Raw genomic sequence first — 23,931 nt, forward strand, 5'->3', positions numbered from 1 at the left:
GTGGGGCCTGGGGCAAATTGCCCCACTTGCCCCCCTCCCACCGGGCAGCCCTGGCCCAGTGAAAGTGAGGAAGGATGAGGGAGAGGGAGCCACGGAAAGAGGGGGATGTGGTGGGGAGGGGCGTGGCCTCGGGGAAGGGGCGGGGCATAGGGCGTGGCCTCGGGGAAGGGGCGGGGCTAGGTGTTCAATTTTGTGGGATATAAAGTTGGCAACCCTCTGGGATGGGGGTGAGGGCGGGGTAGGGTGAACACTGGGATAGGGATGGGGCGCGGTGCATGCTGGGATGCTGAGGGACGCGGGGCATGATGGGATACTAAGGTACCGCCCGGGCACCTCTCCCTCGAGGCTGCCGCGGTCACGTGATGCGGGCCTGACGTAACCTCCGGGCGCCCGCCACGCGCAGCTTCGGGGGGGGTTTGTTGTCCCGAGCCACTTCCGGTGACGCATTTCCGACCTGTCATGGCGGCGGAGCCGGGCGGGGCAGGCGGCGGCGGCGGCGGCGGGAGCCCTCCCGGGCCGGACCCGCTGCGCGGGGCGGGCGGCGAGGAGGAGCGGGAGGCCCACGGGCGGGGAGCGGCCCGGCCCCTGAGCCCGGGGCCGCTCCGCGAGGCCGAGGTCACGGTGGAGATCGGGGAGACCTACCTGTGCCGGCGGGCGGACGGGACCTGGCGTGAGAGACCCGCCCCCTCTGACCCCGCCCCCTCGATCCCCCCGCGGCGCGATCCCCTCTGACCCCCCCCTCTGACCCCGCCCCCCGCGGCGCGACCCCCTCTGACCCCCCCTCTGACCCCGCCCCCCGCGGCGCGAGCCCCTGCGACCCCCTCTGACCCCGCCCCCTCCATCCCCCCGCGGCGCGACCCCCTCTGACCCCCCCCTCACGACCCCCCCCCGCGGCGCGACCCCCTCTGACCCCCCCTCACGACACCCCCCGCGGCGCGACCCCCTCTGACCCCCCCTCACGACACCCCCCGCGGCGCGACCCCCTCTGACTCCCCCCTCACGACACCCCCCGCGGCGCGACCCCCTGCGACCCCCTCTGACCCCGCCCCCCGTGGCGCGAGCCCCTGCGACCCCCTCTGACCCTGCCCCCTCGATCCCCCCGCGGCGCGACCCCCTCTGACCCCCCCCTCACGACCCCCCCCGCGGTGCGACCCCCTCTGACCCCACCCTCTCTATCCCCCCGCGGCGCGACCCCCTCTGACCCCCCCCTCACGACACCCCCCGTGGTGCAGACCCTCATCCTGGGCCTCCAGACCCTGCCTGTCGCCCTGGTAACGGCCCCTGCCGTGAGCCCCTCCCCATCTCCGGGTCTGTGCGTGGACGAGGCCTGGCCCGAGAGAGAGCCCCTATCACCATAACCCCTGTTCCAATACAGAACCGCAAGCCGGGGCCTCCAACCCTCCCACTTCGCCCTCTAGCTCTCCCCACCCCTGTGCTGGCGCACGGAGGGGACCTGGGGTGAGAGACCAGCTCCTCTTGTGATACCTCTCACTGATCTCTCTGTTCCCTAGTACCACCTGCCATCAGACCTTCCCTCTCCCACCCCCGTATCCCCCATGTGCCCACAGGACCTGGCATAAGGCCTTCCCCACACAGTACATCCCAGACCCACCCGTTTCCCTATACCACCATAAACTGACGTTAAACTTCCCCTGCTTCAAGCAGGCTTGAGATTTAGGACATGTCTGCACAGAGATTTAATGGAGAAGCTATTACAAAATAAACCAGAGTGTAAATTTAAAGCACAGCTAGCTCCATGGGCGGACGCTCTTGTTCCGCACTAAGAATGCTCTTTCCCCCACAGGAGAACATGCCCTTAGCAAAGCGTTTGGTTACCCCTCAGCGGAATGGGGTTAATGTTTTCCAAGGCATACATTATTGCACCTAACCTGTTCCCGCTCCCCACAAGTAACTAGGCTGGCACTAACCTGGTGATTACCTTGCAGACTCAGCCGAGGTAATCCAGTCACGACTCAATGAGCAGGAGGCTCGGGAGGAATACTACGTGCACTATGCCGGATGTGAGTGCAGCCCTGGGTTCTGTTCCTGGGGCGAGGGATTCATGTAGGTGGCTCTTTTTTAGGCACACTATGGTAGCGCCTAGGATTGTGGTGGTCATTCCTTTCCCACCATAATTTATGTTCAGTAACTGCCTCATTTTCACCTTTAAAATGAGTCTCTCACCCAAATGGATGGAGAATTAGCTGGCAGAACTCCCCATTACAGGATTTCCATGAGGCAAAGAGGACTTTGCCCTTCTGTAACACCTGAGATCTAAGGGTATGTCTACACTGCCTGGCTTTGGAAGGGGTGTGGTTTCTAGAGGGGATCAGGACTGCTTGGTTCCAGTGACCAGATGTTGAGTGTTTGGGGACATAGTGAGAAAGTCACTCTACAGAATAAGGCTGGATAGACTTGTTCCATCCTGTCCCATCCTAACCACAGTCAACCGGCGCTTGGATGAGTGGGTAGATAAGAACCGGCTGGCCCTCACCAAGACAGTCAAAGATGCGGTTCAGAAAAACACAGACCAATACATGAACGAGCTGTCCGAACAACCTGAGCGTAAGATCACCCGCAACCAGAAGCGCAAACATGATGAGATCAACCATGTTCAGAAGGTAAATACATCAGGGGGTGCTGTGTGGCAGGGATTGGGGTTGTGGAGCTCAGTAAGCGGTGCTCTCCCCTGGCAGTCAGTGCCGGCCCCTATACCCTGTGCTGCAGGAGCTGGGGTAGAAGGTTCAGTGAGGACTACACTAAAGTCTGTGCTACAGCATGGAAGTTACTTGATATTCTGCTGTTTTCCCTCAGACCTACGCAGAGATGGATCCCACGACAGCTGCCCTGGAGAAGGAGCATGAGGCGGTGAGTGCCCCTGGGCATTGGCATGGCCTGGCATCTAAATGGGTGGGATTCTGTCTCCTTGCTCTGATCACCAACCTAGACTGTCCTCCTTCCCTCTCTGCACTCCCAGATCACCAAGGTGAAATACGTAGATAAGATCCACATTGGCCACTATGAGATTGACGCCTGGTATTTCTCACCTTTCCCAGAGGATTATGGGAAGCAGCCCAAACTGTGGATCTGCGAGTACTGCCTGAAATACATGAAGTTCGAGAAGAGCTACAGGTACCACCTAGTAAGTAAGGAGCAAGTCCCAGTATTGGTGGAGGTGGGGAGCCCAGGGCTGTGGGTTGGAGTTGAGGAGCAATGGCATATCTGTTGGGAGCGGGGGCAGCGGAGGCCCAGGCCTGGGAGAGTAGCCGGGGGGTTGGGATTGAGGGGCCCTGGCAGAGCTTTGGGTGGGGGAACTAACCCAGGGCTGGGCTAGCAGGGGGCTGCGTGTTGGGATTGAGGGGCACCAGCAGCACTGTGTTGGCTTGGCCAGTGTCTGAGAGTTTCTCCGTCTCAGGGCCAGTGCCAGTGGAGGCAGCCGCCAGGGAAGGAGATCTACAGGAAGAACAACATCTCTGTCTATGAAGTAGATGGCAAAGATCACAAGGTGAGGCGGTGTTGCTGGCCATCCCATGTGTGGCCAGTGGGGAATTCCCTGCTATCACGATGCATTTGTCCTCCTCTGAGGAGCCCGGCACATCTCTGTCCAAACAAAAGCGGCAGGGCTATAGATCCGAACTCCCCATCCAGGCCTGTCTAGCAAGTCCCCACCTGGGGCAGGAGCACCCATGACATTCGGTTCCCCAGCAGAGATGGAGTTGCTCCGTCAGGCCCACCTAACCCATCCTCATCCAGGACAGGATCGTTCCCATTGGTCTGCTCCCCAGAGCTCCCCCATTCTGGGCTCCCACTCCTTCCCTGTCTCGCTGCTTGTCTGTGGTGCCCCAAGCTGGGCAAGTCCAGTGCTGTCTGATGGCTGCTTTTCTCGCCCCTGCTCAGATTTACTGCCAGAACCTGTGTCTCCTGGCCAAGCTCTTCCTAGACCACAAGACCCTCTACTTTGATGTTGAGCCCTTTGTCTTCTACATCCTCACTGAGGTCGACAGGCAGGGCGCCCACATCGTTGGCTACTTCTCCAAGGTAACGGCCTGGAGCCCATGCTGAGAGGCTGGCAATCTCAGGGCTGGGAGCTGGGTTCTTTCTGGTTTCTTTCCCCAGCTCTGGCAGGGAGAGCAGGGGGGCTGGGAGCCAGGGCTCCTGGTCCCATCCCTAGTTTTGGGATGGGCATCAAGCGCTTAGAACAGCGGACTGGGAATCGTAACAACCTTTTGTCAGTTCCCACCAGTCCTCCCCCATTCTGCAGCGATTTTGGACAGATGTGTCATCTCTGAGCCCAGATGTGGAACGCTAGTTTCCCCGTCCTGTGCCAGTCTGTGCCCAGCCTCTCTCCCCCTCAGTACGCTGCCCTGTCCTCCCCCATTCCTCAGAGCTCCGGTGTGGCTCTGCAGTAACCTTGTGTCTGTACATTCTTTGTGCTCAGGAGAAGGAGTCTCCAGATGGGAACAACGTGGCCTGTATCCTCACCCTGCCCCCCTACCAAAGACGGGGCTATGGCAAGTTTCTCATCGCTTTCAGTGAGTAGCCCTGGTGTCTGCCTTTGTTATGCTGTCGGCCATGTGTGCAATGAGTTGGTACGTTCTCAGATGGGAAAACTGGCTTCCCTCTTGGGCAGCCAGGGAGTGAACTCCCTGCTGCCCGCTATAGGAGATCCCAGCAGCACAGGGTGGGGATGAGTTCTGTCCTGAGATGCCCCTCTCCCCACAACCTCATTGCACACACAGCTCTCAGAGGGGAATGGCATAGGGTCCCCGCATGCCCAGGCCGGGGGCTCTGATCTGTCCTCCCGCTTCTCCATGCCTGTAGGCTACGAGCTGTCTAAACTGGAAAGCACAGTGGGCTCCCCAGAGAAGCCCCTCTCGGACCTGGGCAAGCTGAGCTACCGGAGCTACTGGTCCTGGGTGCTGCTGGAGATCCTGCGGGACTTCCGAGGAACCCTGTCCATTAAAGACCTCAGGTGAGCGAGGGAGCGGGGCTAGGGGGCAGACTGCACCGGAGACCCGGATTGGAGAGCACCCTCTGTTGAGCCCCTTCAGTGCTGCATTGGGGCCAACCCTGACTGTGAGGGGAGAGCACCCCTGCTGAGCCCCTGCGCTGCACTGGGGCCAGCTCTGCCTGCAAGGGGCTCGTACCCCTGACTGAGCCCCAAATCCGCAGCTGAGTTCTCCCATCCAAGCCTTGAACCAGCCCTCCCTGCTTAGCACTCAGCCCCACCCTGGTGCAGGCCGTGGGTGCTGCCAATGCCTCTGCCCCCTTTCTTGTGCAGCCAGATGACCAGCATCACTCAGAACGACATCATCAGCACGCTGCAGTCCCTCAACATGGTGAAGTATTGGAAGGGGCAGCACGTCATCTGCGTCACGCCCAAGCTGGTGGAGGAGCATCTGAAGAGCGCCCAGTACAAGAAGCCTCCCATCACAGGTACTGGGCGGGGAATGGGACATGGGGCCACTTCCCTCTGGGGGGCACTGGCTCTGATCCCGCCCAAGGGCGGGGGACTGGCTGGGGAGTAGAACACGGAGCCTTCCTCCACTAGGGGGCACCAGCTCTGATGCGGCCCCAAGCTTGGGGCGACTGGTTGGCCCTTAAGGGTGGGGAATGGGACACAGGGCCTTTCCCCTGGAGGGAACATTGCCCCATTTGGAAAGGCTGTTGAGGTCCCTGGCGTGTTTCTACTCTGCGTGCTTAGGCCTAGAGAGCCGTGAAGCAGCATTAAGCCCAAACACAATGCGGCCCTGTTAGAGGCTGGCATATATACACCCCAATGAACATTCCTTGGCTGCGTTCAGGTTTCTGGTTTCTCTGAAGCAGGACATTGTTTTCCCAAGGGCAGGTGATGGGCGCATCGGGTTATGTAACCAGAGGCTGGGAAAGCGGCACTCTCAGTGAGCCAGCTTGCCCCTTCCCCCTCTCCCAGGGAAAGCTCCAAGCTCTTCGCCAATGGCAAATGCAGGGATTGCGCACCCCTCACTGAAATGCAACCGCTCTGGGGCGGGACATGCTGGCTAACAGCAACGCTGCACAGCTTACCCAGCCACCTCTGGGCTTGAAATGACACGGTTGGATTGAAGGAGGAGGAAGAAGGATGAATTTTGCTTGGAAACTGGATGGGAAACACTGATTACCCTGGAATCCTCTAATGCCATTGAAGTGTTGCTGAGCAGCTGTTTAACAGCTGTCATGCAAGAGCTGGCTGCATTTCAGTACCAGGTGAACCATGCCCCTCCAGTGTTGCTGTTACCCAGCTGCCTGACCCCAGAGCTCAGCTCTGGGTGCATGTTTCTGCTGTTCCAACACCGACTGCTTTCCCATGGGTGCAGTCTGCTTCCCTGCAATAACCAGCTGAGGGTTTGTATAAAGAATATTTCGGGGGTTCTTTATAAAATCGCCAGAATAAACCTCTACTTGAAGTGCATTTATACAGCAGCCTTAATGAGAGTCCAGCGCTTCCCTGTAGCAGCCTTTAAAGAGCCAAAAATGATTGGAGGGGTGGAGAAAGTGAGAGGCATAAGGAGCGTGATCTCTTTATCTTGGACTATACCCTCAATAAGTTTGCAGATGACACTAAACTGGGAGGAGTGTAGATATGCTGGAGGGTCGGGATATAGAATACAGAGGGACCTGGACAAATTAGAGGATTGGGCCAAAAGAAACAAACCCGATGAGGTTCAGCAAGGAGAAGTGCAGAGTCCTGCACTTAGGATGGAAGAATCCCATGCACTGCTACAGACTAGGGACCAAGTGGCTAGGCAGCAGTTCTGCAGAAAAGGACCTAGGACCTCGTTACAGTGTACGAGAAGGTGGATATGAGTCAGCAGTGTGCCCTTGTTGCCAAGAAGGCTAACGGCGTTTTGGGCTGTATAAGTAGGGGCATTGCCAGCAGATCGAGGGATGTGATCATTTCCCCTCTATTTGGCATTGGTGAGGCCTCATCTGGAGTCCTGTGTCCAGTTTTGGGTCCCACACTACAAGAAGGATGTGGAAAAATTAGAGGAGTCCAGCGGAGGGCAACAAAAATGATTAGGGGGCTGGCGCACATGACTTATGAGGAGAGGCTGAGGGAACTGGGATTGTTTAGTCTTCAGAAGAGAAAAATGAGGGCGGATTTGATAGCTGCTTTCAACTACCTGAAAGGGGGTTTCAAAGAGGACGGATCTAGACTGTTCTCAGTGGTAATGGATGACAGGACAAGGAGTAATGGTCTCAACTTGCAGTGGGGGAGGTTTATATTGAATATTAGGAAACACTATTTCACTAGGAGGGTGGTGAAGCACTGGAATGGGTTACCTAGGGAGGTGGTGGAATCTCCTTCCTTAGAGGTTTTTAAGGTCAGGCTTGACAAAGCCCTGGCTAGGATGATTTAGTTGGGGGATTGGTCTTGTTTTGAACAGTGGGGTGGACTAGATGACCTCCTGAGGTACCTTCCAACCCCGATAATCTATGATCGAAAGAAGACTGAGTGGTGACTTGATCCTGGTGTAAAAGTACCTCCCGGGGGACAAAAAGCCGGGTGCTTACAGGCTCATTAATCTAGTGGAGAAATTCAGAACAAGAACCAAAGGCTGCGAGTTAGAACCAGACACATTCTAATTAGAAATAAGGAACCAGTTTTTAACAGTGTAGGTCTCAGCCCTTGGAACAAACTTACAATTTCAAAGCAGAAGGGACCATCCTGATCTAGTCTGACCTGCAAATTGCAGGCCACAGGACCTCACCCACCCACTCCCGTAATAGTTCCCTAACCTCTGACTGAGCTACTGATGTCTTCAAATCGGGGTTTAAAGATTTCAAGTAACACAGAATCCATCATTGACACTAGTTTAAACCAGCAAGTGACCCGTGGGCCATGCTGCAGAGGAAGGCGAAAACCTCCAGGTCTCTGCCAATCTGAAATTCCTTTCTGACCCCAAATATGACAGTTCGTTAGATCCTGAGCATGTGGGTGAGACCCACCAGGCAGAAAGAATTTTCTGTAGTAAATCGGCAACCTCCCCACGTAGTGTCCCGTCACCGGCTGTTGGGGATATTTGCTGCTAGCTGTCATAGATTGGCTCCGTGCCATTGTAGGCCGTCGTGTCGTGCTATCCCCTCCGTAAACTCCCCAGGGCAATGCTGAAATGTCTGTCCCTTAATGGCTTCCAGTCTGCACAGGGTTCTTTTCTTGAGGGTGCTTTAGTCGCTGGGTTTGACACAGGGATAATAGGCTGAGTGTTTCTGGCCAGTGCTGGATTGGAGGTCAGATGATGATCTGATTGGGCCCTTCTGGCCTGAGAGCATTGGAGTCTGGGGATGTTCATAGATTCTGTCAAACTCTCCCCTCCCCTTTTTCCCTCCTCAGTGGATTCCATCTGTCTCAAGTGGGCACCCCCCAAACACAAGCAGGCCAAGATCTCCAAGAAGTGAAGGAACGGTGGGACACAGGAGTCCAAATGACCCCTCAGTTGCATGAGGATCTGGGCTGCACCCCGCCTGACTACAGAGCACCGGAGCAACCAACCAGCTGGGAGAACTGGGCGACCCAGCTGGCTGTGTCCTTCATTAGGCCAGTGCCAATTCAGCAGGGCGGGTGACCTGTCCTGTCGCATCTCTCTCCCCTTGAGCGTTGCATGGCGGAATAGGCCAGGGGCTGAGCTTTGCCCTCCCAAACAGCACTAGAAAAGGGGGGTCCCCGCACCACTGCCAGTGTCTCCTGCCCAGCTCATCAGTTGCATGCCGCACTCTGGTCAATATCATTTTGGTGGGCTGGCTCATGTGTTGGGGAGTGCAGGGAGGAAGTGAAGGTACAGGCTGCTTCAGAGGCTATGGTGGGCAGCAGCAGCTGAGTCTGGGGCAGGAGGAGTTACTCAGCTGGCAGGGAAGGGGGGAGAGATGCCCATGGGTTAACATGACAGCATGGCATTGGGTGTTCTCTGCTGGGCAAACATTCCCTGTCCAGTAAATCCCCTGGGCTGGCAATATGGGGAAGCAGCACTGGGGGAAGGTCCTGGGACAGCTGTGCTGGGAGACTGGATCTGTTACGGAGGCCCTGAAACAGGACAGGGGCAGTGTGAGATTCCCTTCTAACCTACAGTCAGCTCTGGTGCGGTGCACCTCCTGCCCTGAGCTGGGGGCGAGGGGGGGCAGAATACTGTAGCCCTGACTTACTCCCCTCCCACACACACGCCACCAATGTGCCCCAGCTGCTGCAGGCAGGATCCATTCTGGCCATGAGGATGCCCCTTCTGCTAAGCTTCCTTTATGTGGACATCTCCCCACTAGGATCTCAGCTGAGTCCCCTCTGGAACCTTTCATGCCCCGGCTGCCCCCCTGCTGCTAGGGTTCTTCCCCCCTGACCTGCCCCTTTGGCCTGCACTCCTTAGGCCAGGATTCCCCTCACCATCCAATGCTCCCTATGCCCCTCTTGCCCTGTTCCAGTTCTCTTTTCCCACCTCCGCTGCTGGGCTCCCTCCCTGATCCCCCATTCCAGACATCTTGTGCTCCCCGCAAGGGAGTGGAGGAAAAGCAGGGACGTGGGGATGTCTGCTGAGTTTGGCTGGTCTCAGTTCAGCAGCCAAGCACTGCATGGGGTGGAGGTGTGTGGGTCTCCCAGGGCCGAAGGGCTGGGATCCCCTGGGCCAGGGATACACAGCAGATACTGTCTCAGGGCTCTTTCCTCAGCACCGATCTCACACTCTGCCAGTCTCTAGGCTGGCTCCACCAGCTGGAGGTGCAAGTAAGCATTGCTGCCAGGGGGCTGGCGCGTTGGGGAAAGGTTGATGCAGACAGCCCCCAAGCCAGTCCCCACGGCTTCCCTGCATTCCTGCTCGCTGCCTACAGGTGTATTTTTTCTGTTTTAAGAAGTGTGTATTTTTCATAAATAAAAAGGAAAAGTGTGAACAGCCCATGCCTGCCAGGAAGCCTGCCTGGGAATGGTCACACAGAGGGTATGGGGCACAGTTTAGCAGGATTGTCCAAGTGGGGGTGGGGATCCTGGCACATGTGCAGTGTGGGGAGAATAAGCTTGAGGGAGGGATCCTGGCAGGTGGGAAGCACAGGCTGGGGTAGGGATCTTGGCAGTGAGGGAGGCAGCAGAGAAATTCATTCCAGGCTATATTCGGCCTCCCCCTCGCTGCCCCAGCCACTCCCCGAAGAATTAAGACCTCCCTGCACCCAGCCAGCTCAGCACCATATCCCCAGCGACACCTCTCTCTGACTCTGCCAGCAGGTTCCTTGGAGCAGCTCCAACCCGGATTCACCGCGTGTATTAGCACTGCCCAGCCCTGGATTAACTGTTCCCAACCACTCAGCCAGCAAACAAGGTTTAGCCAGTTATGACCCATCCTTTGTGGGGCAGGGCCCCTAGAACTGGGGTCTAGAACTCCCAGCTCAGGGAGGGGGGCCAGGCCAGGCGCATGGATGCCGGGGTTCCAGCCTCGGGGAGGGGGGCCAGTCCGGGCACATGGATGCTGGGGTTCCAGCCCCAGCTTGGGGAGAGGAGCGGGGCCGGGCACGTGGATGCCAGGGTTCCAGCCCCAGCTTGGGGAGAGAGCGGGGCCGGGCGCGTGGATGCCGGGGTTCCAGCCTCGGGGAGGGGGGCCAGTCCGGGCACATGGATGCTGGGGTTCCAGCCCTAGCTTGGGGAGAGAGCGGGGCCAGGCACGTGGATGCTGGGGTTCCAGCCCCAGCGTGGGGAGAGAGCGGGGCCAGGCCGGGCACGTGGATGCTGGGGTTCCAGCCCCAGCTTGGGGAGAGGAGCGGGGCCTGGCACGTTGATGCCAGGGTTTCAGGGAGGGAAGTGGGGCCGGGTGTGTGGATGCCGGGGTTTTGGGGAGGGGAGCGAGGCCAGGCCGGGTGCGTGGATGCTGAGGTTCCAACCCCAGCTTGGATGCCAGGGCCCTAGCCCTGGCTCGGGGATGGGGGCAATGTTTAGAGGTTAGACCACACAGAACCTTTAAAATAAATAACAGAACCTTTCCCATAATACAGGGCTAACACCCTCTTTATTAAACCCTCCCTCTGGAGCCAGACAGCCCTTCCCACCCCACCCCAACTTAGAACAAGCGGGAGGTTTGGCCTGATGCCCCAGATAAAAGACAGGCAGACACAGTCCCATATGCTACCAGCCTCTAGCTCACATCTGGGCGTGTGTGATGAACCCTAATCCCTGCCCTCACTCAGTGACTCTCCTCAGGTGGAAAAACCAGCTCTGCAGGTGCTGCCCGGCCCAGCCCTGGGGGTTCGGCTGACGAGGGCCTGAGAGCTTCCTGCCAGACGTGTCACATTAGGTCCTGTCCACTTGACTCACGCCAGGACTGAAACCCGGCTGTTTCTGCGTGACACAGGTGTAAGGAAGAGGGAACGTTTCCCAGAGCACCCCTCTTTTGGGGCCAATCTGCCTCCTCCCAGAATCCTTTGGGGACAACCACAGTCAAAGGGCTGCCCAGGCAGGAGCCCTAAAATAGCCTTGTAGGGAGGGGAAGTTGGGGGCAAAATCTAGTTCTAGTGGAGTATCCGCTGCCAAGTGGCTATGATCAGTGGCGGATCCTGTGTCCCCAAGATCCTCTCCCTGCCTTGCGTGTCTACACTTGGAGTTGGCGAGGGTGAGGTTACCCTGCCTGGACCAGGCTCAGAAAGGCCCAGCAGAGCAGCCAGGGGGCCAGGAGATGAGTAGCAGCCCTGGAGCACAGCCCCTCCTCAGAGACCGGCTCCAGATCCACGCTCACGTCGCTCAGCACCACGTCTGGGATGGTCTCCTGGATCCAGGCAGCATAGGCTGCGGTGCGGGTATAGACGCCGGGGCGGTTGGCGGCCCCACATGCATCCCCCCAGCTCACCACTCCGGCCAGCAGCCAGACACTACCCACTTTGCAGGAGAGGGGTCCCCCGGAGTCTCCCTGGAAGAATCAGGGTGAGAAGAGGAAGGGTGGGAGCTCATTAGGCTGCCCTTGGAGGTGTCATGGTGACAGAACCAGGCCTGGGAACAGGAGTTGGGGAGCTGCCTACAGGGCCCTGATTCTCACAGAGTGGGACCCTGGGGGTCAGAGCAAGGCTGGCGGGGTTGGCGTGACCTCAGGTGCCAGAGCGAGGCTCAGCGGCTGGCGTGAGTCCCAGAGCGAGGCTTAGGGGCTGGCATGAGTCTCAGACTGAGGCTGGAGGGATTGGCATGAGTCCCAGAGCGAGGCTCGGGTTGGTGTGAGTCCCAGAGCGAGGCTGGAGGGGTTGGCGTGAGTCCAGGTGCCAGAGCGAGGCTGGAGGGGTTGGCGTGAGACCCAGAGTGAGGCTGGAGGGGTTGGCGTGAGACCCAGAGTGAGGCTGGAGGGGTTGGCGTGAGCCTCGATCTCAAAGCGAGGCTTGGGAGAAGTTTGCAGGACCCTGTTGGCCAGAACTCAGGGGTCTGCAGGACCGGAGGCAGAAACGACATTGCCACGAACCGGGCTGCTGCCAGCTCGGTGCCCTGAAGTCATGTCAATTCCCTGATCGTGACAGAGCAGCACAACACAGGAAACAAACGAGAACAATAAGGGGATGGGGCGGGAAACCCAAGTCTTTGAAATCTCGGGACCATCCTGCTGAGTTTGGGAGGGGGGCAGGATGCCCCTGGACTGCCATGGGGGGTGGGGTCCCATGCTGAGCTGACCTTGAGAGTAGGGGCGCTATAGGGCAGGGAGTACGTGAAGTAGCAGGCAGAAGAACAGCAGGCTGGCAGCGAGGATGTGGGAGGTAGCATGGTCGAACGGCTGTTTGGGGGTGATTGGCCGGGGCCAGTCAGGATGGGGCTGGAAGCCGTCATAGGGGCCAGGCCGACTGGTGGTGTTGGGACACAGCCCCTCCTCCGAGACTGGCTCCTGATTCACGCGCACGTCGCTCATCTCCACCGCCGGGATGATCTGTTTAATCCAGGCTGTGTGGGCCGAGGTGCGGGTGTAGACGCCAGGCCGCTTGGGGGACCCGCATGCGTCCCCCCAGCTCACCACCCCAGCTAACAGCCAGGCATTGCCCACACGGCAGGAGAGGGGTCCCCCGGAGTCACCCTGGAAGAACAGGGTGGGGAGAGGGAAATGGCATTAGGAGGGAGATTGGTGGCAGTCATGGGATACAAATGGATGCTTACTACAAAGCTTAGCTGTGGTAGGTGGAGACTGGCAGAGCGTGGGTGGGGGCCTTGAGGTCAAAGGTCAAGCAGTGGCACCTAAGCCCAGAAGGGATGGAAAATCTACAGCCCAACCATTGGGCCAATGCTCATAGTAGCCAGCACTGACTCCCAGTAGCCCTACCCTTAGAGCCATGCACAGATGGATGCCCAGCATCCCGCTCACCTGGCAGGCGTCCTTCTTGCCCTCGGCATAGCCCGCACACATCATGTCGTCCTGGATCACGTGAGAATCCGCTGGGTTGGCGTTGATCTTGTAGAGGCAGCGGCAGGTCTCCAGCCCAATCACTGGCACCTCCAGCTGCTGCAGGGTCTTGGGACTGGGTAGGCTGACTGCATGGGGGAAAAGAAATCAGTCAAGTCAGGCTGGGCAGCTGGCTCCTCAGTAAGGTGCAGGGGGAAGGGAGCCACCAGGGGGCACTGTGTGGGGAAGGGACAGGCAAAGGGACTCACTCCACAGCAGCCCAGGCTCTAAGCCAGGCTTAGGGGTAAGGGAGATTGATGGGAGTCCAGATCCCAGAGCAAGGCTCAGGGGCTGTTACACACCCGAAAATCCTCCCTGCAGTTTCAACTGAACACACAATTCACCTTCACTTCCTCTCCAAAATTGTTGGCAGCTGTTATCCAGCTGCCCTGTCCCACCCCAGACACAGCTGCATCTCAGCACCAGGCGAGCCATCCCCATGTGCATCTTTATTATCCAGCTGCCTCTCCCCAGAGGTGGCTGTATTAACCCTTCACTCACCAGAGGTAAGCACATTCCCCCAGCCAGTCACAGTGCAGGTCATGCCGCTGGGGAAGCTGACGGAAGCAGATGGCAGGCAGATGGGGCGAATGGTACGTGTATAGGTGACGGACTCCTTCAATTTCACCAGCGCAAGATCCCCGCCGGAGCCCTCATCCGTGTAGCTAGGGTTCTTGATGACCTGCTCCACCCCAACCACCTTGATGTCAGCTGTGGGGCTGGACAGCTGGAAGGCTCCCAGCGTCACCTCATAGTCAGTGATGGGGTTTTCCCTGTAAGGTGGGGAAGAGAGACGTGGGACCTCAGCAAGGAGAGAAGCCAGCACCTCAGGCTGCAGAAAGCTTCAGCTAATGGGGAGTAAATCTCCCTTAGATAGCAGCAGTGTAGGTGCAAGGAAACACGCCATGCGCAGGCAGATTCTGTGTTGTGGAGGGTAGAGGTACACATACACATTGGGAGTGGAGTCTAGTTGGTTAGAGTGGGGCGGATATGGGAATCAGGACTCCTGGGTTCTGATTCTATCCTCATTCTGGGAGGGGAGTCTAGGTGGTTCGAGATGGGGGGTGAGGGGAGTCAGGAACCCTGGATTCTACCTCTGGTTCTGGTAGGATCATGGGGGCAGCTGGGAGTCTGTCCACAGAAACCCTGTCAAACAGATTTAGGGTCAGAAATGGATGGAAGATACAGACTCCTCATGACTAGCTCCACCCCGGGTAACACTCAGAGCCTGGCCCAGCCCAGATGACCCCTCTGTGGCCTGTACTTACGGTGGGAAGCAGTGCGCCGCGGTGATCACCCACTGGGGGGAAATGAGGGAGCCGCCACACACATGACCACTCTGAAAATTCAGGCTGACCTGCCAAGGCCACTGCCCATCCTGTGCATCTGTGCCCCCCACAATCCGTCCCATGATAGCACTTCCACATGTTCCTGCGGGGGGGCAGAGCAACAGTGAGTAAAACAGAAACAGCCCCTCGCTCTAACCATTAGACCCCACTCCTCTCAGAGCCTGGGCTAGAACCCAGAAGTCCTGACTTCCCAACCCACCCTGCCCTCTGCTCCCTGCTCTAATCCATTAGATCCCACCCCTCTATCAGATTTGGGGACAAAACCCACAAGGCCCAAAACATATTTTTGTTTGGTTTTGGTTTTAGGTTGCTCAGCTTTCCCACAAAAGCATCTAAATTTTCTGTAGAGAACAGACCTTTTGGGGTGGGGGGAAGAAATTTGGTTGAAAACCCAATTTTTGCCATCCAAAAAGTTTTGAGAGACCATTTGCACCACAACTTCCCAACACAAACGTAACCCAGACTAAGAGCTTGTCTATACTTGAAACGCTACAGCGGTGTAGAAGCTACTGAGACCAATGGAAGATTCTCTCCCGTCTCTGTACTTAATCCACCTCCCCGAAAGGCAGCAGCTACATCAGTGGAAGAATTCTTCTGTCAACGCAGCGCCGTCTACACCAGGGCTTCGGTCGGCTGAAATACGCTGCTCAGCAGGATAGATTTTTCACATCCCTGAGCGAGGTGACTGGATTGACCTAACTTTTTAACGTAGACCTGACCCCTGAGGGAGGATAGATCTTCATTCCTTTTCCCCTTTGGGGGTGCACCATCATTCCCACATACGAGGTTAATGAGTCTACAATAGGTGCAAGTCAAGGGACCTCCTCCCTTAGCGCCACTGGTAGCAGCTCATGCCTTAAACTCAGGAGATAGTGGGCTCAAATCCTCCTCCCATCACTATGGGGGCTGGTTATACTCAACACAAATATCCCCTATTGATGCTGACGCCTGGCTACACAAATAACCACCAAGGAAAATGACACTAGCTGAATAAATGCCTGAAGTGGGGGGCTTCTGGGGAAAATGATCAGGAGGAGAAAAGTGACCGTCAAGCTGCTCGTACAGGCCGCGTTCCCAGCCAGATCTTTACCTGATTGTCCGTAGGTCTCCTGTACACCTGTTCAGAGGAGGAGAAAAAGAGGCATGATCAGGAATGCATCCCTGGGCAACACGCATCAGCATCGGGGCCACTGAAATGAAGCATCTCTGGGGTAATTGGGGGAGGGGCTAGAAAGGGGCACCTCCATTTCTGCTGGGGGAATAGATTGTCAGATTTCCGGGACAGGACCCACTTGGTAGCCAATAATAAAGATGCTGATATAGCTACCAAGTAATAGCTAAGCTCTACCCACTGAATGTCACTCCTCTTCCAGAGCCCAGACTAGAATCCAGGAGTCCTGGCTCCCAGCGCCCCCTGCCCTAACCCACTAGACCCCACTCCCCTCCCCGAGCCAGGGATAGAACCCAGGAGTCTTGTCAGACAGAGGGAAGAGCGCCACCTTCTGAGCCGGGAACACCAAGGCCTTTGGGTTTCTCCAAGCTCTTTCCTACCCAGCCCAGCCCCTGGGCCAAGGCAGGCATGTCATTGCAGCCGGGCAGGGTTATTCTCTGTGGCCTTGTCTCTGTCTCCCAGCCCGTGCCACCTCCTTTCCAGGAACTACTCCCTGTTCAGAGGAAGGGCCCCGGCCTGCCATTGTCATTCCAGATTCCTTAGCAAGTCGGCAAGTTGTCAGAGTTTCACTCCTCAAGGCTCTGCATGACTCAGGGGAATGGGACATACGGGGCTCTGGCTCCGATCCAGCCCCAGGGCAGAGCGACTGACTGCCTCAAAGCAGCGGGGAATGGGATCCAGAGCCTTTACCCTCTAGAGGGAGCTAGCTTGGATCCGTATTGCTCTCAAACCACCCAAGCTGATGTCCCATTAAGTGTCCGGTGTGAAGTGAGTTTGCCAGGTCTCAGCCCAGTTCCCAGCGAGAGCCAGCCTCAGCGGGCCATATACACCATCTCCTTCACTCCCCACAGAGAGGGCACTTCTGATTCAGTATCACCTCAAGTAACCTGCATGAGCCTGGGACCGTCATGGGCCAGTAGCTATTTGTGGCTGTCTGTCCGCCCAGCATTCCTCCCTCCTGAGCGGAGAGGCTAAATATAGAGCCAGACCCGTGGGACAGGTTACTTCAGCATGACACAGGGACATAACCTCCTCTGCTAGAGGAGACCGGGCCAGCTTCAGAAGCACTACAGGGGCGGTGGGAGCCCGGCCCAGCATTAGACACGACCCAACCCAACCCACAGGCTGCACCTCGATTCGGTTCTGTGCCGTTACTCCAGGGAGCCAAGGCTTAGCGCTGGGTATGGTGGCAGATCAGAGGCTGAGATCTCTGTGCAACCCTAGGACAGGGGCCGGGCTCACACAGACCCTTGCTCACATACCTCAGCCGTGGGAACATCTCCCATTCCCTGCTCCCCATCCCTCCTCACCCCAAGCCAGTTCCCCCTCCCTGGGGCCAGATCTGAGCCAGGGCCCACTAGAGAAGAAAGGCCTCGTTTCCAGGGCACCAACAAAGGAAGCAGGTGCCTGGGGCGGCCAATAGAAAGGGGCAGCAGTCCATCCGTTGTTGGGGCGGCACGTCTGGGGCTGTGGTGGCAATTCGGCAGTGGGCCCTTCAGTCCCTCGTCTCCTCTTTGGTGGCAATTCAGCAGCAGCTCAATCTGGTTTGTCGTCCCCCCCCCCATTTTTTTCTTCGCTGCTTAGGGCGGCAAAAAAGCTGGAGCCGGCCCTGCTCATGTCCCATCCGCTGCACCCCAGACTCAGCCAGTGGCCCCCACCCGGATCAGAATCACTGTAGGGGGGCAAGTCCCTGTGTCCCATTCCCTGCTCCCACGAGCCACCCAGAGCCTTGTTGCTTGCTGCATTGAGAAGTAGGAGCAGACGCAGCCTGCTGGGGAAGAGGGGGGAGGAAAGAGAGGGAGGTCAGGTGTTCATGTCTGTAGCCTGCAGCCCAGGTGACACCCAAGCTGAGCAAAGACACATACAATGCAGAGGCTGATGGGCCATTTGCTGTTGTGCTTTGGGTTTCAGCGCCTTTCACACAGTGTCTGATTACCGGGAGTTTCAGGTGAACTTTAGGGAGTTTCACAGTCTCCCAAATACTGTTTGTACAAGGAGACAAAGGGGCCGGGCCGGCTCAGGAGGTCTGGCAATGGGGCCTTTCATCTGTATCCCTCTGCTCCAACCCACTAGGCTCCACTCCCCTCTCAGTGCTAGGAATAGAACCCAGGAGTCCTGGCTGCTAGTCCCTCCTGCTCTAACCATTAGAGAGCACTTCCTCCAAACAGCTGGGAACAGACCCCAGGAGCCCTGCTGGCTTCGGACGCAAGCCTTTCCAGACAGACAAAACCTCTTCCTAAATCAGGATTAGCCATCCCCGTCCCCCCTACAAATCAGGATAACTCAGACCAGGGAAACCTGCCCTGCAGGAATGTACAAATCCTCAAACCAATCAACTGCAGAACAAGCCAGAAAAAACTGGCAGGCGTTTTTCACTCTAATTCCAAAATGACAGTGTCCATCCCATCACACAACACACACACATCCTGCAGAAATGCACATACACAAACACTGCATGACACACACACCCCTGTAACAGGACACAAACATCACCGGACACACACACAGTGCATATCTCACCTGTAACACACTGTGTGCATCACCCACCACCTCACAATACCCACAACACATGGATCACACAACGCAGGCATCACAAAAGACACACATAACACCACCACGTTGCATGATCACATACACCACAAACACCCACCCCACATTCCCCACACACACTGCATCACAGAGACCCACTCACCCATAACCACCTTACAGACACACACACGTGATTTTCAGCCCCATATTGACCCCCCCCCCCCCCGCGAGCAATTTGTATAGCGGGAGTGCTGAGAGCCATTGAACTCTGTATATAATGGAAACCACTTGAAGCCAGGGGGTGCGGCAGCATAACCAACACCCCTACTTCCAGCACCTATGGCCCTGGGGCACCAAAGGGCGCTTTGAGACCCAGCCCTGCCCGGCCTGGCCAGGTCCCAGACCCACAGCTCCGCCCAGGGTGGGAGAGCTGGGACCCTGCGCTGGGCGACCGGGACAGACAGGGGCACTTGGAGAAGGAAGACGCAGAGGAAAGGTCAGGGGGGAGGGATCTGGGGAACCAGAGAAGGGGGATTTGGGGAACCAGAGAAAAGGAATTTGGGGAACCAGAGAAGGGGGGTTTGGGGAGAGGCAGAAGGGGGATTTGGGGAACCAGAGAAGGGGGGTTTGGGGAGAGGCAGAAGAGGGATTTGGGGAACCAGAGAAGGGGGGGGGGTGGGGAGAGGCAGAAGAGGGATTTGGGGAACCAGAGAAGAGGAATTTGGGGAACCAGAGAAGGGGGGTTTGGGGAGAGGCAGAAGAGGGATTTGGGGAACCAGAGAAGGGGGGTTTGGGGAGAGGCAGAAGAGGGATCTGGGGAACCAGAGAAGGGGGATTTGGGGAGAGGCAGAAGCGGGGTTTGGGGAGAGGCAGAAGCGGGTTTGGGGAACCAGAGAAGGGGGGTTTGGGGAGAGGCAGAAGGGGGATTTGGGGAACCAGAGAAGGGGGGTTTGGGGAGAGGCAGAAGGGGGATTTGGGGAACCAGAGAAGGGGGGGTTGGGGAGAGGCAGAAGGGGGATTTGGGGAACCAGAGAAGAGGGGTTTGGGGAGAGGCAGAAGAGGGATTTGGGGAACCAGAGAAGGGTGGTTTGGGGAGAGGCAGAAGAGGGATTTGGGGAACCAGAGAAGGGGGGTTTGGGGAGAGGCAGAAGAGGGATTTGGGGAACCAGAGAAGGGGGGTTTGGGGAGAGGCAGAAGCGGGGTTTGGGGAACCAGGGAAGGGGGGGTTGGGGAGAGGCAGAAGAGGAATTTGGGGAACCAGAGAAGGGGGGGTTGGGGAGAGGCAGAAGAGGGGTTTGGGGAACCAGAGAAGAGGGGTTTGGGGAGAGGCAGAAGAGGGATTTGGGGAACCAGAAAAGGGGAGTTTGGGGAGAGGCAGAAGAGGGATTTGGGGAACCAGAGAAGCGGGGTTTGGGGAGAGGCAGAAGGGGGTTTGGGGAAGCAGAGAAGGGGGAAGGTGGGGGCACGGGTCGAGCGGCCCCGCCCGCACTCACCCAGGCTGAGGAGGAGGCAGAGCAGCGCCCTCAGGGGCGCCCCCATCTCCTGGGCGGGCGGGCGGCGCGGAGGGCGGCGGGCAGGTGCGCTGTCTCCCCACTGGCTGGGACACTGGGACGCGGCGCTCGCTCCCTCCCCTCTTCACGGCGCCCGGAGCCAGAGAAGCCGCCCAACCTGCTGTGCAGGGATCCACCTCCCGGCCGGGCCCGCCCCCGGCCCGCTGACAGAGCGGCCGGAGCGGGGCCGGGGGCCGCTCCCCTGCTGTTATTGTAGGGTCTCCCATTACACGGCTCTGTTATTGTAGGGGCTCTTATACCTTACAGGCTGCTGCTTTAGTGTAGTGTCCCGGATGGCACTGACCTTGCTTGTTATTGTAGGGTCTCTCATTACACTGCACCTATTGCTCAGTTGTTGTAGGGTCTCTCATTCCATTGCTCTACTATTGTAGGGTCTCCCCTTGCAGGGTGCACACAGCCTTATTATTGTAGGGTCTTCCATCACACTGCTCTATTATTGTAGGGTCTCCCATTGCACTGCTCTATTATTGTAGGGTGCACACTGCCTTGGTATTGTAGGGTCTCCCATTACACTGCACATATTGCTCAGTTGTTGTAGGGTCTCTCATTCCATTGCTCTACTATTGTAGGGTCTCCCCTTGCAGGGCGCACACAGCCTTGTTATTGTAGGGTCTTCCATCACACTGCTCTGTTATTGTAGAGTCTCCCATTGCACTGCTCTATTATTGTAGGGTGCACACTGCCTTGGTATTGTAGAGTCTCCCGTTACACTGCACATATTGCTCAGTTGTTGTAGGGTCTCTCATTCTGTTGCACAGGCCACCTTGTTATTGTGGGGTCTCTCATGGGACGCCTCTGTTTATGGTAGGGTCTCTCGGTGACTCCTGGCACATTCCTGGCTCTGGTTTCACATGTGGCTGACTCACTCTCCTGGGCCGGAAGGGAACAATTGTTCCTGCCTTGATGCACGTGAGCCACTTCCCTGTCACCTCACCAGCACCCCAGGGATGGGGCCCTGCTGCCCGGGCAGGGGAAGGGACTGGTCACTACTGGCAGGGCCAGCCAGGCCCATCGTCCCCCATTCCCTCCCCAGCCCTGCTGGGTTGCCGGGCCCTTAGCACTGGGCTGGGGAGGGAATGGGGGAAGCTGGATGGATGGGTGGATGTGGAATGTATGTATGAATGGGGGGTGTGTGACTGCAGTGTGTATGTATGAATGGGGTGTGTGTGACTGCAGTATGTATGCATGAAAGGGGTGTGTGTTTGTGAATGAAGTGTGTATGTATGAATGGAGGGGTGAATGCAGTGTGTGTGTGTGTTTGTATGAATGAGGGGGTGAATGGGGTGTGTGTGTATATGAATTGGATGCGTGTGTGTGTAAATGGGGTATGTGTGAACGGGATGTGTGTGTGTGTGTATGTGAATGCAGTGTATGTATGAATTGGATATGTGTGTGAATGCTGTGGGGGTTGGGGGTGGGGCTGCTGGTGTGGGTGTGTATGTGAGGTGTGCCGTTCCTTTCCCATGGTCCCCCGCTGGGCGCAGGGAGGGAAGGTGCTAACCGGGCTCAGCAGGGGGCAGGTTGGCTCTTTTCACACCTGCCCTCGGATGAAAGCCCCGACCCATGGGGAGGGGAAGCCATCAGTCCCTCCCCCATACCCCACTTCCTTTGGGCTGGAGCGTGTGAACCACCTTCACACTGGGCCAGGGAGTGACTGGAGCTATGAGGTGAGGGCAGGCCCTGACTCCCAGCCCTCCCCTGCTCTAACCCACCAGCCCCCACTCCCCTCCCAGAGCTGGGGGGAGAACCCAGGAGTCCTGAGCCCCAGGATGTGGGCCCTGTCCTGCAGGGGTCCCTGAGCAGTGGGATAGGGTTTATGCACTTACATGGGTACAAGTGGCCCCTCGGAGGAGGAGCTGCCCGCCCACCCCCCAGCACAGGTGCCAGGATGTGGCTGAGCTGTGACTTCTGCTATTTTCAGGGCCGTGTGGCACTAGGGGGCGCTGTGCTGAAGGCAGTGTGGGGGCACATTTGAAACAGGGGCGGCTCCAGGCACTAGCACAGCAAGGCGCGGGGGCGGCCTGCCAGTCGTTGTGAGGGCGGCAGGCAGGCGGCTTGTGGCAGCTCACCTGTGGGAGGTCCACCGGTCCCTCGGCTTCGGCGGCGATTCGGCGGCGGGGACGCCAATGGCGCAGCACTGGCGGACCTCCCGAAGGCGCGCCACTGAATCCGCATGACCAGCGGACCGCACGCACGCCTGACTGCCGTGCTTGGGGCGGCAAAAACATAGAGCCACCCCTGTTTTTAAAGCAAGATGGCAGAGGTTAGTTAATAGCTTTGATATTTACAAGATATCTCCCTTCTCAGTCAGTGCCGGCCCCAATGCCCCAGTGTGGTGGTAGGGGGCGCTGTGCTGCAGGGGGGGCAGGCTGGGTATCATCTCCTGGCTCCCCCTAGAGTTTGACAGTAGGTATTGCACCTACTCATTTTGGCAACTGCAACTTTGCTCACAACCATTTCACTAGGGGCAACCCCATTGCGGTGGCATTTCTTCTCTAGACCCAAACAAGCTGCTGGTGTGATGAGCTGGGTGGGTTTGTCCTAGGCCAGGAAGGGCGTGGTGGGTATGCTTGTGGTTTTCCTGGGCATCCAGTCAATTTGAAAGCCCATGAGGCAAAAGTACAGATCGGTGAGGGCGTCTGGGGGAAAGCCAAGCAAATGTCTTGTTAAATGAGCTGTTGAAATCCCCTTCACCTGAGATGAACACCTTGCAATACAGCTAATTGGACTCGGGGGGTGTGGGAACTAGACATGAGCTTTTCACTTTTAGGAAAGCCATATATCCTTCCCCGCCCCTGCCTCCTGAACCCTGGCAGGATTGCCAACTCTCCAGGATTGTCCTGACCTCTCCAGGAATCCAAGGTTAATCTTTCATTAAAGATTCTGTCATGCGATGAAACTCCAGGAATAAATTAGCAACCCTACCTCTGGGCCAGCCAAGCCCTCCACCCCAGGGCTGGATCACAGCCCATGATCCCTAGAGGGGAAAAGCCCCATCTCCCATTCCCTGTCTCCCTAAGCCAGCCAGTCCCCCCAGCCTAGGCCTGGATGGGAGCCAATGTCCCCTGGAGGGGAAAGACCCCATGTCCCGTTCCCCACCCTAATAAGGCAGCTGCTAATGTCTTCCCCCATTCTTGGACCACTGTCCAGAGGTTGAAGTCTCAGTTCTTATCTGCCTCCAAGCACAAAGTCTGGAACAGGTAACTAGTTAGCGTCATTGAAGCCAGTTTAGCTGCCCTTAATAAGTGAGGCAGGAATGTGCTCAAGTGGCTTTTATCAGCAGTGATCTGTGAAGAATGTGACATTATCAAGGGGGGGGCAGTGAATAGTTGCCAGGGAATGAGTGCACACAGGCTTCTGCTGCACTTCTCACCGGCAGGTAGCAAACAATGGCTGGGCACACACAGAGCCCCAGATCCCAGCCTCTCTGAGTTTCGGTGACTGGAGTTTATGGGCTGGAAAAACTGACCACAGATTTGGGGTTGGGGGCTGAAAAGGGCACCCCCGGGAAAACTCACACGGCCAGGGCAGAGTGGAGTCAAGACACCTGGGTTCTAGCCCCAGCCTTAGGAGGGGAGTGAGGTCTAGTGGGGTGGATCAGAGTGGGGCTGGGAGTCAGGATTTCTGGGTATTATCCCCAGCTCAGGGAGGGGAGCAGGATCTAGTGGGGTAGAGGTGCAGGGCTGGGGTTTCTGGAAGGGGAGTGACATTGTGCAGGGGGAGCTGGAGGTACAGGAATCCTGGGTTCTAGCCCTGGCCCTAGAAGGGAAGTGGGATCTAGTGGATTAGAGCAGGGGAGGCTGGGAACCAGGACTCCTGGGTTATCTTTCCAGTTCTGTACATTTTCTACTCTTCCTGCCACCTCTTATCACGGGTATCGAGGCCAAGGCCCTGCCTTCTTGAGTCATTTCCTTTTTAATTAA

General features: G+C 57.5%; 2 protein-coding genes across 6 annotated transcripts; one reads left to right on the plus strand and one right to left on the minus strand.

The window, feature by feature from the left end:
* Positions 1 to 459: 459 nt before the first annotated feature.
* KAT8 (lysine acetyltransferase 8) lies at positions 460 to 9,896 on the plus strand. Of its 3 annotated transcripts, none has more exons than XM_030562457.1 (11): positions 460 to 670; positions 1,947 to 2,021; positions 2,446 to 2,621; positions 2,815 to 2,868; positions 2,978 to 3,142; positions 3,416 to 3,505; positions 3,898 to 4,038; positions 4,439 to 4,532; positions 4,822 to 4,972; positions 5,282 to 5,436; positions 8,354 to 9,896. In XM_030562457.1, exons 1-11 carry the CDS (start codon positions 460 to 462, stop codon positions 8,416 to 8,418), a joined length of 1,377 nt encoding a protein of 458 aa, XP_030418317.1. In that variant the 3' UTR covers positions 8,419 to 9,896. The 3 variants fall into 3 exon arrangements, with proteins under 3 accessions (XP_030418317.1, XP_030418319.1, XP_030418318.1); XM_030562459.1 differs by lacking the exon at positions 8,354 to 9,896 and adding an exon at positions 5,933 to 6,607; XM_030562458.1 differs by lacking the exon at positions 460 to 670 and having other exon boundaries at positions 1,194 to 2,064.
* Positions 9,897 to 10,975: 1,079 nt separating this feature from the next.
* Positions 10,976 to 20,053, minus strand: PRSS8 (serine protease 8). Of its 3 annotated transcripts, XM_030562520.1 has the most exons (7): positions 19,931 to 20,053; positions 15,828 to 15,854; positions 14,657 to 14,819; positions 13,890 to 14,161; positions 13,311 to 13,477; positions 12,632 to 13,025; positions 11,803 to 11,888 (listed from the first exon to the last, which is right to left on the minus strand). In XM_030562520.1, the coding sequence occupies exons 1-6, from the start codon at positions 19,974 to 19,976 to the stop codon at positions 12,648 to 12,650; spliced, it is 1,053 nt and encodes a 350-aa protein (XP_030418380.1). In that variant the 5' UTR covers positions 19,977 to 20,053; the 3' UTR covers positions 11,803 to 11,888; positions 12,632 to 12,647. The 3 variants fall into 3 exon arrangements, with proteins under 3 accessions (XP_030418381.1, XP_030418379.1, XP_030418380.1); XM_030562521.1 differs by lacking the exon at positions 12,632 to 13,025 and having other exon boundaries at positions 10,976 to 11,888; positions 19,931 to 20,051; XM_030562519.1 differs by having other exon boundaries at positions 11,796 to 13,025.
* Between the last annotated feature and the right edge of the window lie 3,878 nt (positions 20,054 to 23,931).

This window comes from Gopherus evgoodei, chromosome 4, assembly GCF_007399415.2.
Source record: "Gopherus evgoodei ecotype Sinaloan lineage chromosome 4, rGopEvg1_v1.p, whole genome shotgun sequence".
In the NCBI taxonomy this organism is placed as follows: domain Eukaryota; kingdom Metazoa; phylum Chordata; order Testudines; family Testudinidae; genus Gopherus; species Gopherus evgoodei.

What these genes read in the sequence shown, in the direction of transcription:
- KAT8 (XM_030562459.1), top strand. Translation starts at nt 460, where the DNA reads ATGGCGGCGGAGCCGGGCGGGGCAGGCGGCGGCGGCGGCGGCGGGAGC. An exon ending in GCGGGCGGACGGGACCTGGC is followed by an intron (nt 671 to 1,946) that starts GTGAGAGACCCG and finishes ATTACCTTGCAG; the next exon opens with ACTCAGCCGAGGTAATCCAG. An exon ending in TCGTTGGCTACTTCTCCAAG is followed by an intron (nt 4,039 to 4,438) that starts GTAACGGCCTGG and finishes CTTTGTGCTCAG; the next exon opens with GAGAAGGAGTCTCCAGATGG.
- PRSS8 (XM_030562519.1), bottom strand. Translation starts at nt 19,976, where the DNA reads ATGGGGGCGCCCCTGAGGGCGCTGCTCTGCCTCCTCCTCAGCCTGG. An exon ending in GGGGAATGTGCTTACCTCTG is followed by an intron (nt 13,478 to 13,889) that starts GTGAGTGAAGGG and finishes TCCCCCATGCAG; the next exon opens with TCAGCCTACCCAGTCCCAAG. An exon ending in GCAAGAAGGACGCCTGCCAG is followed by an intron (nt 13,026 to 13,310) that starts GTGAGCGGGATG and finishes CTGTTCTTCCAG; the next exon opens with GGTGACTCCGGGGGACCCCT.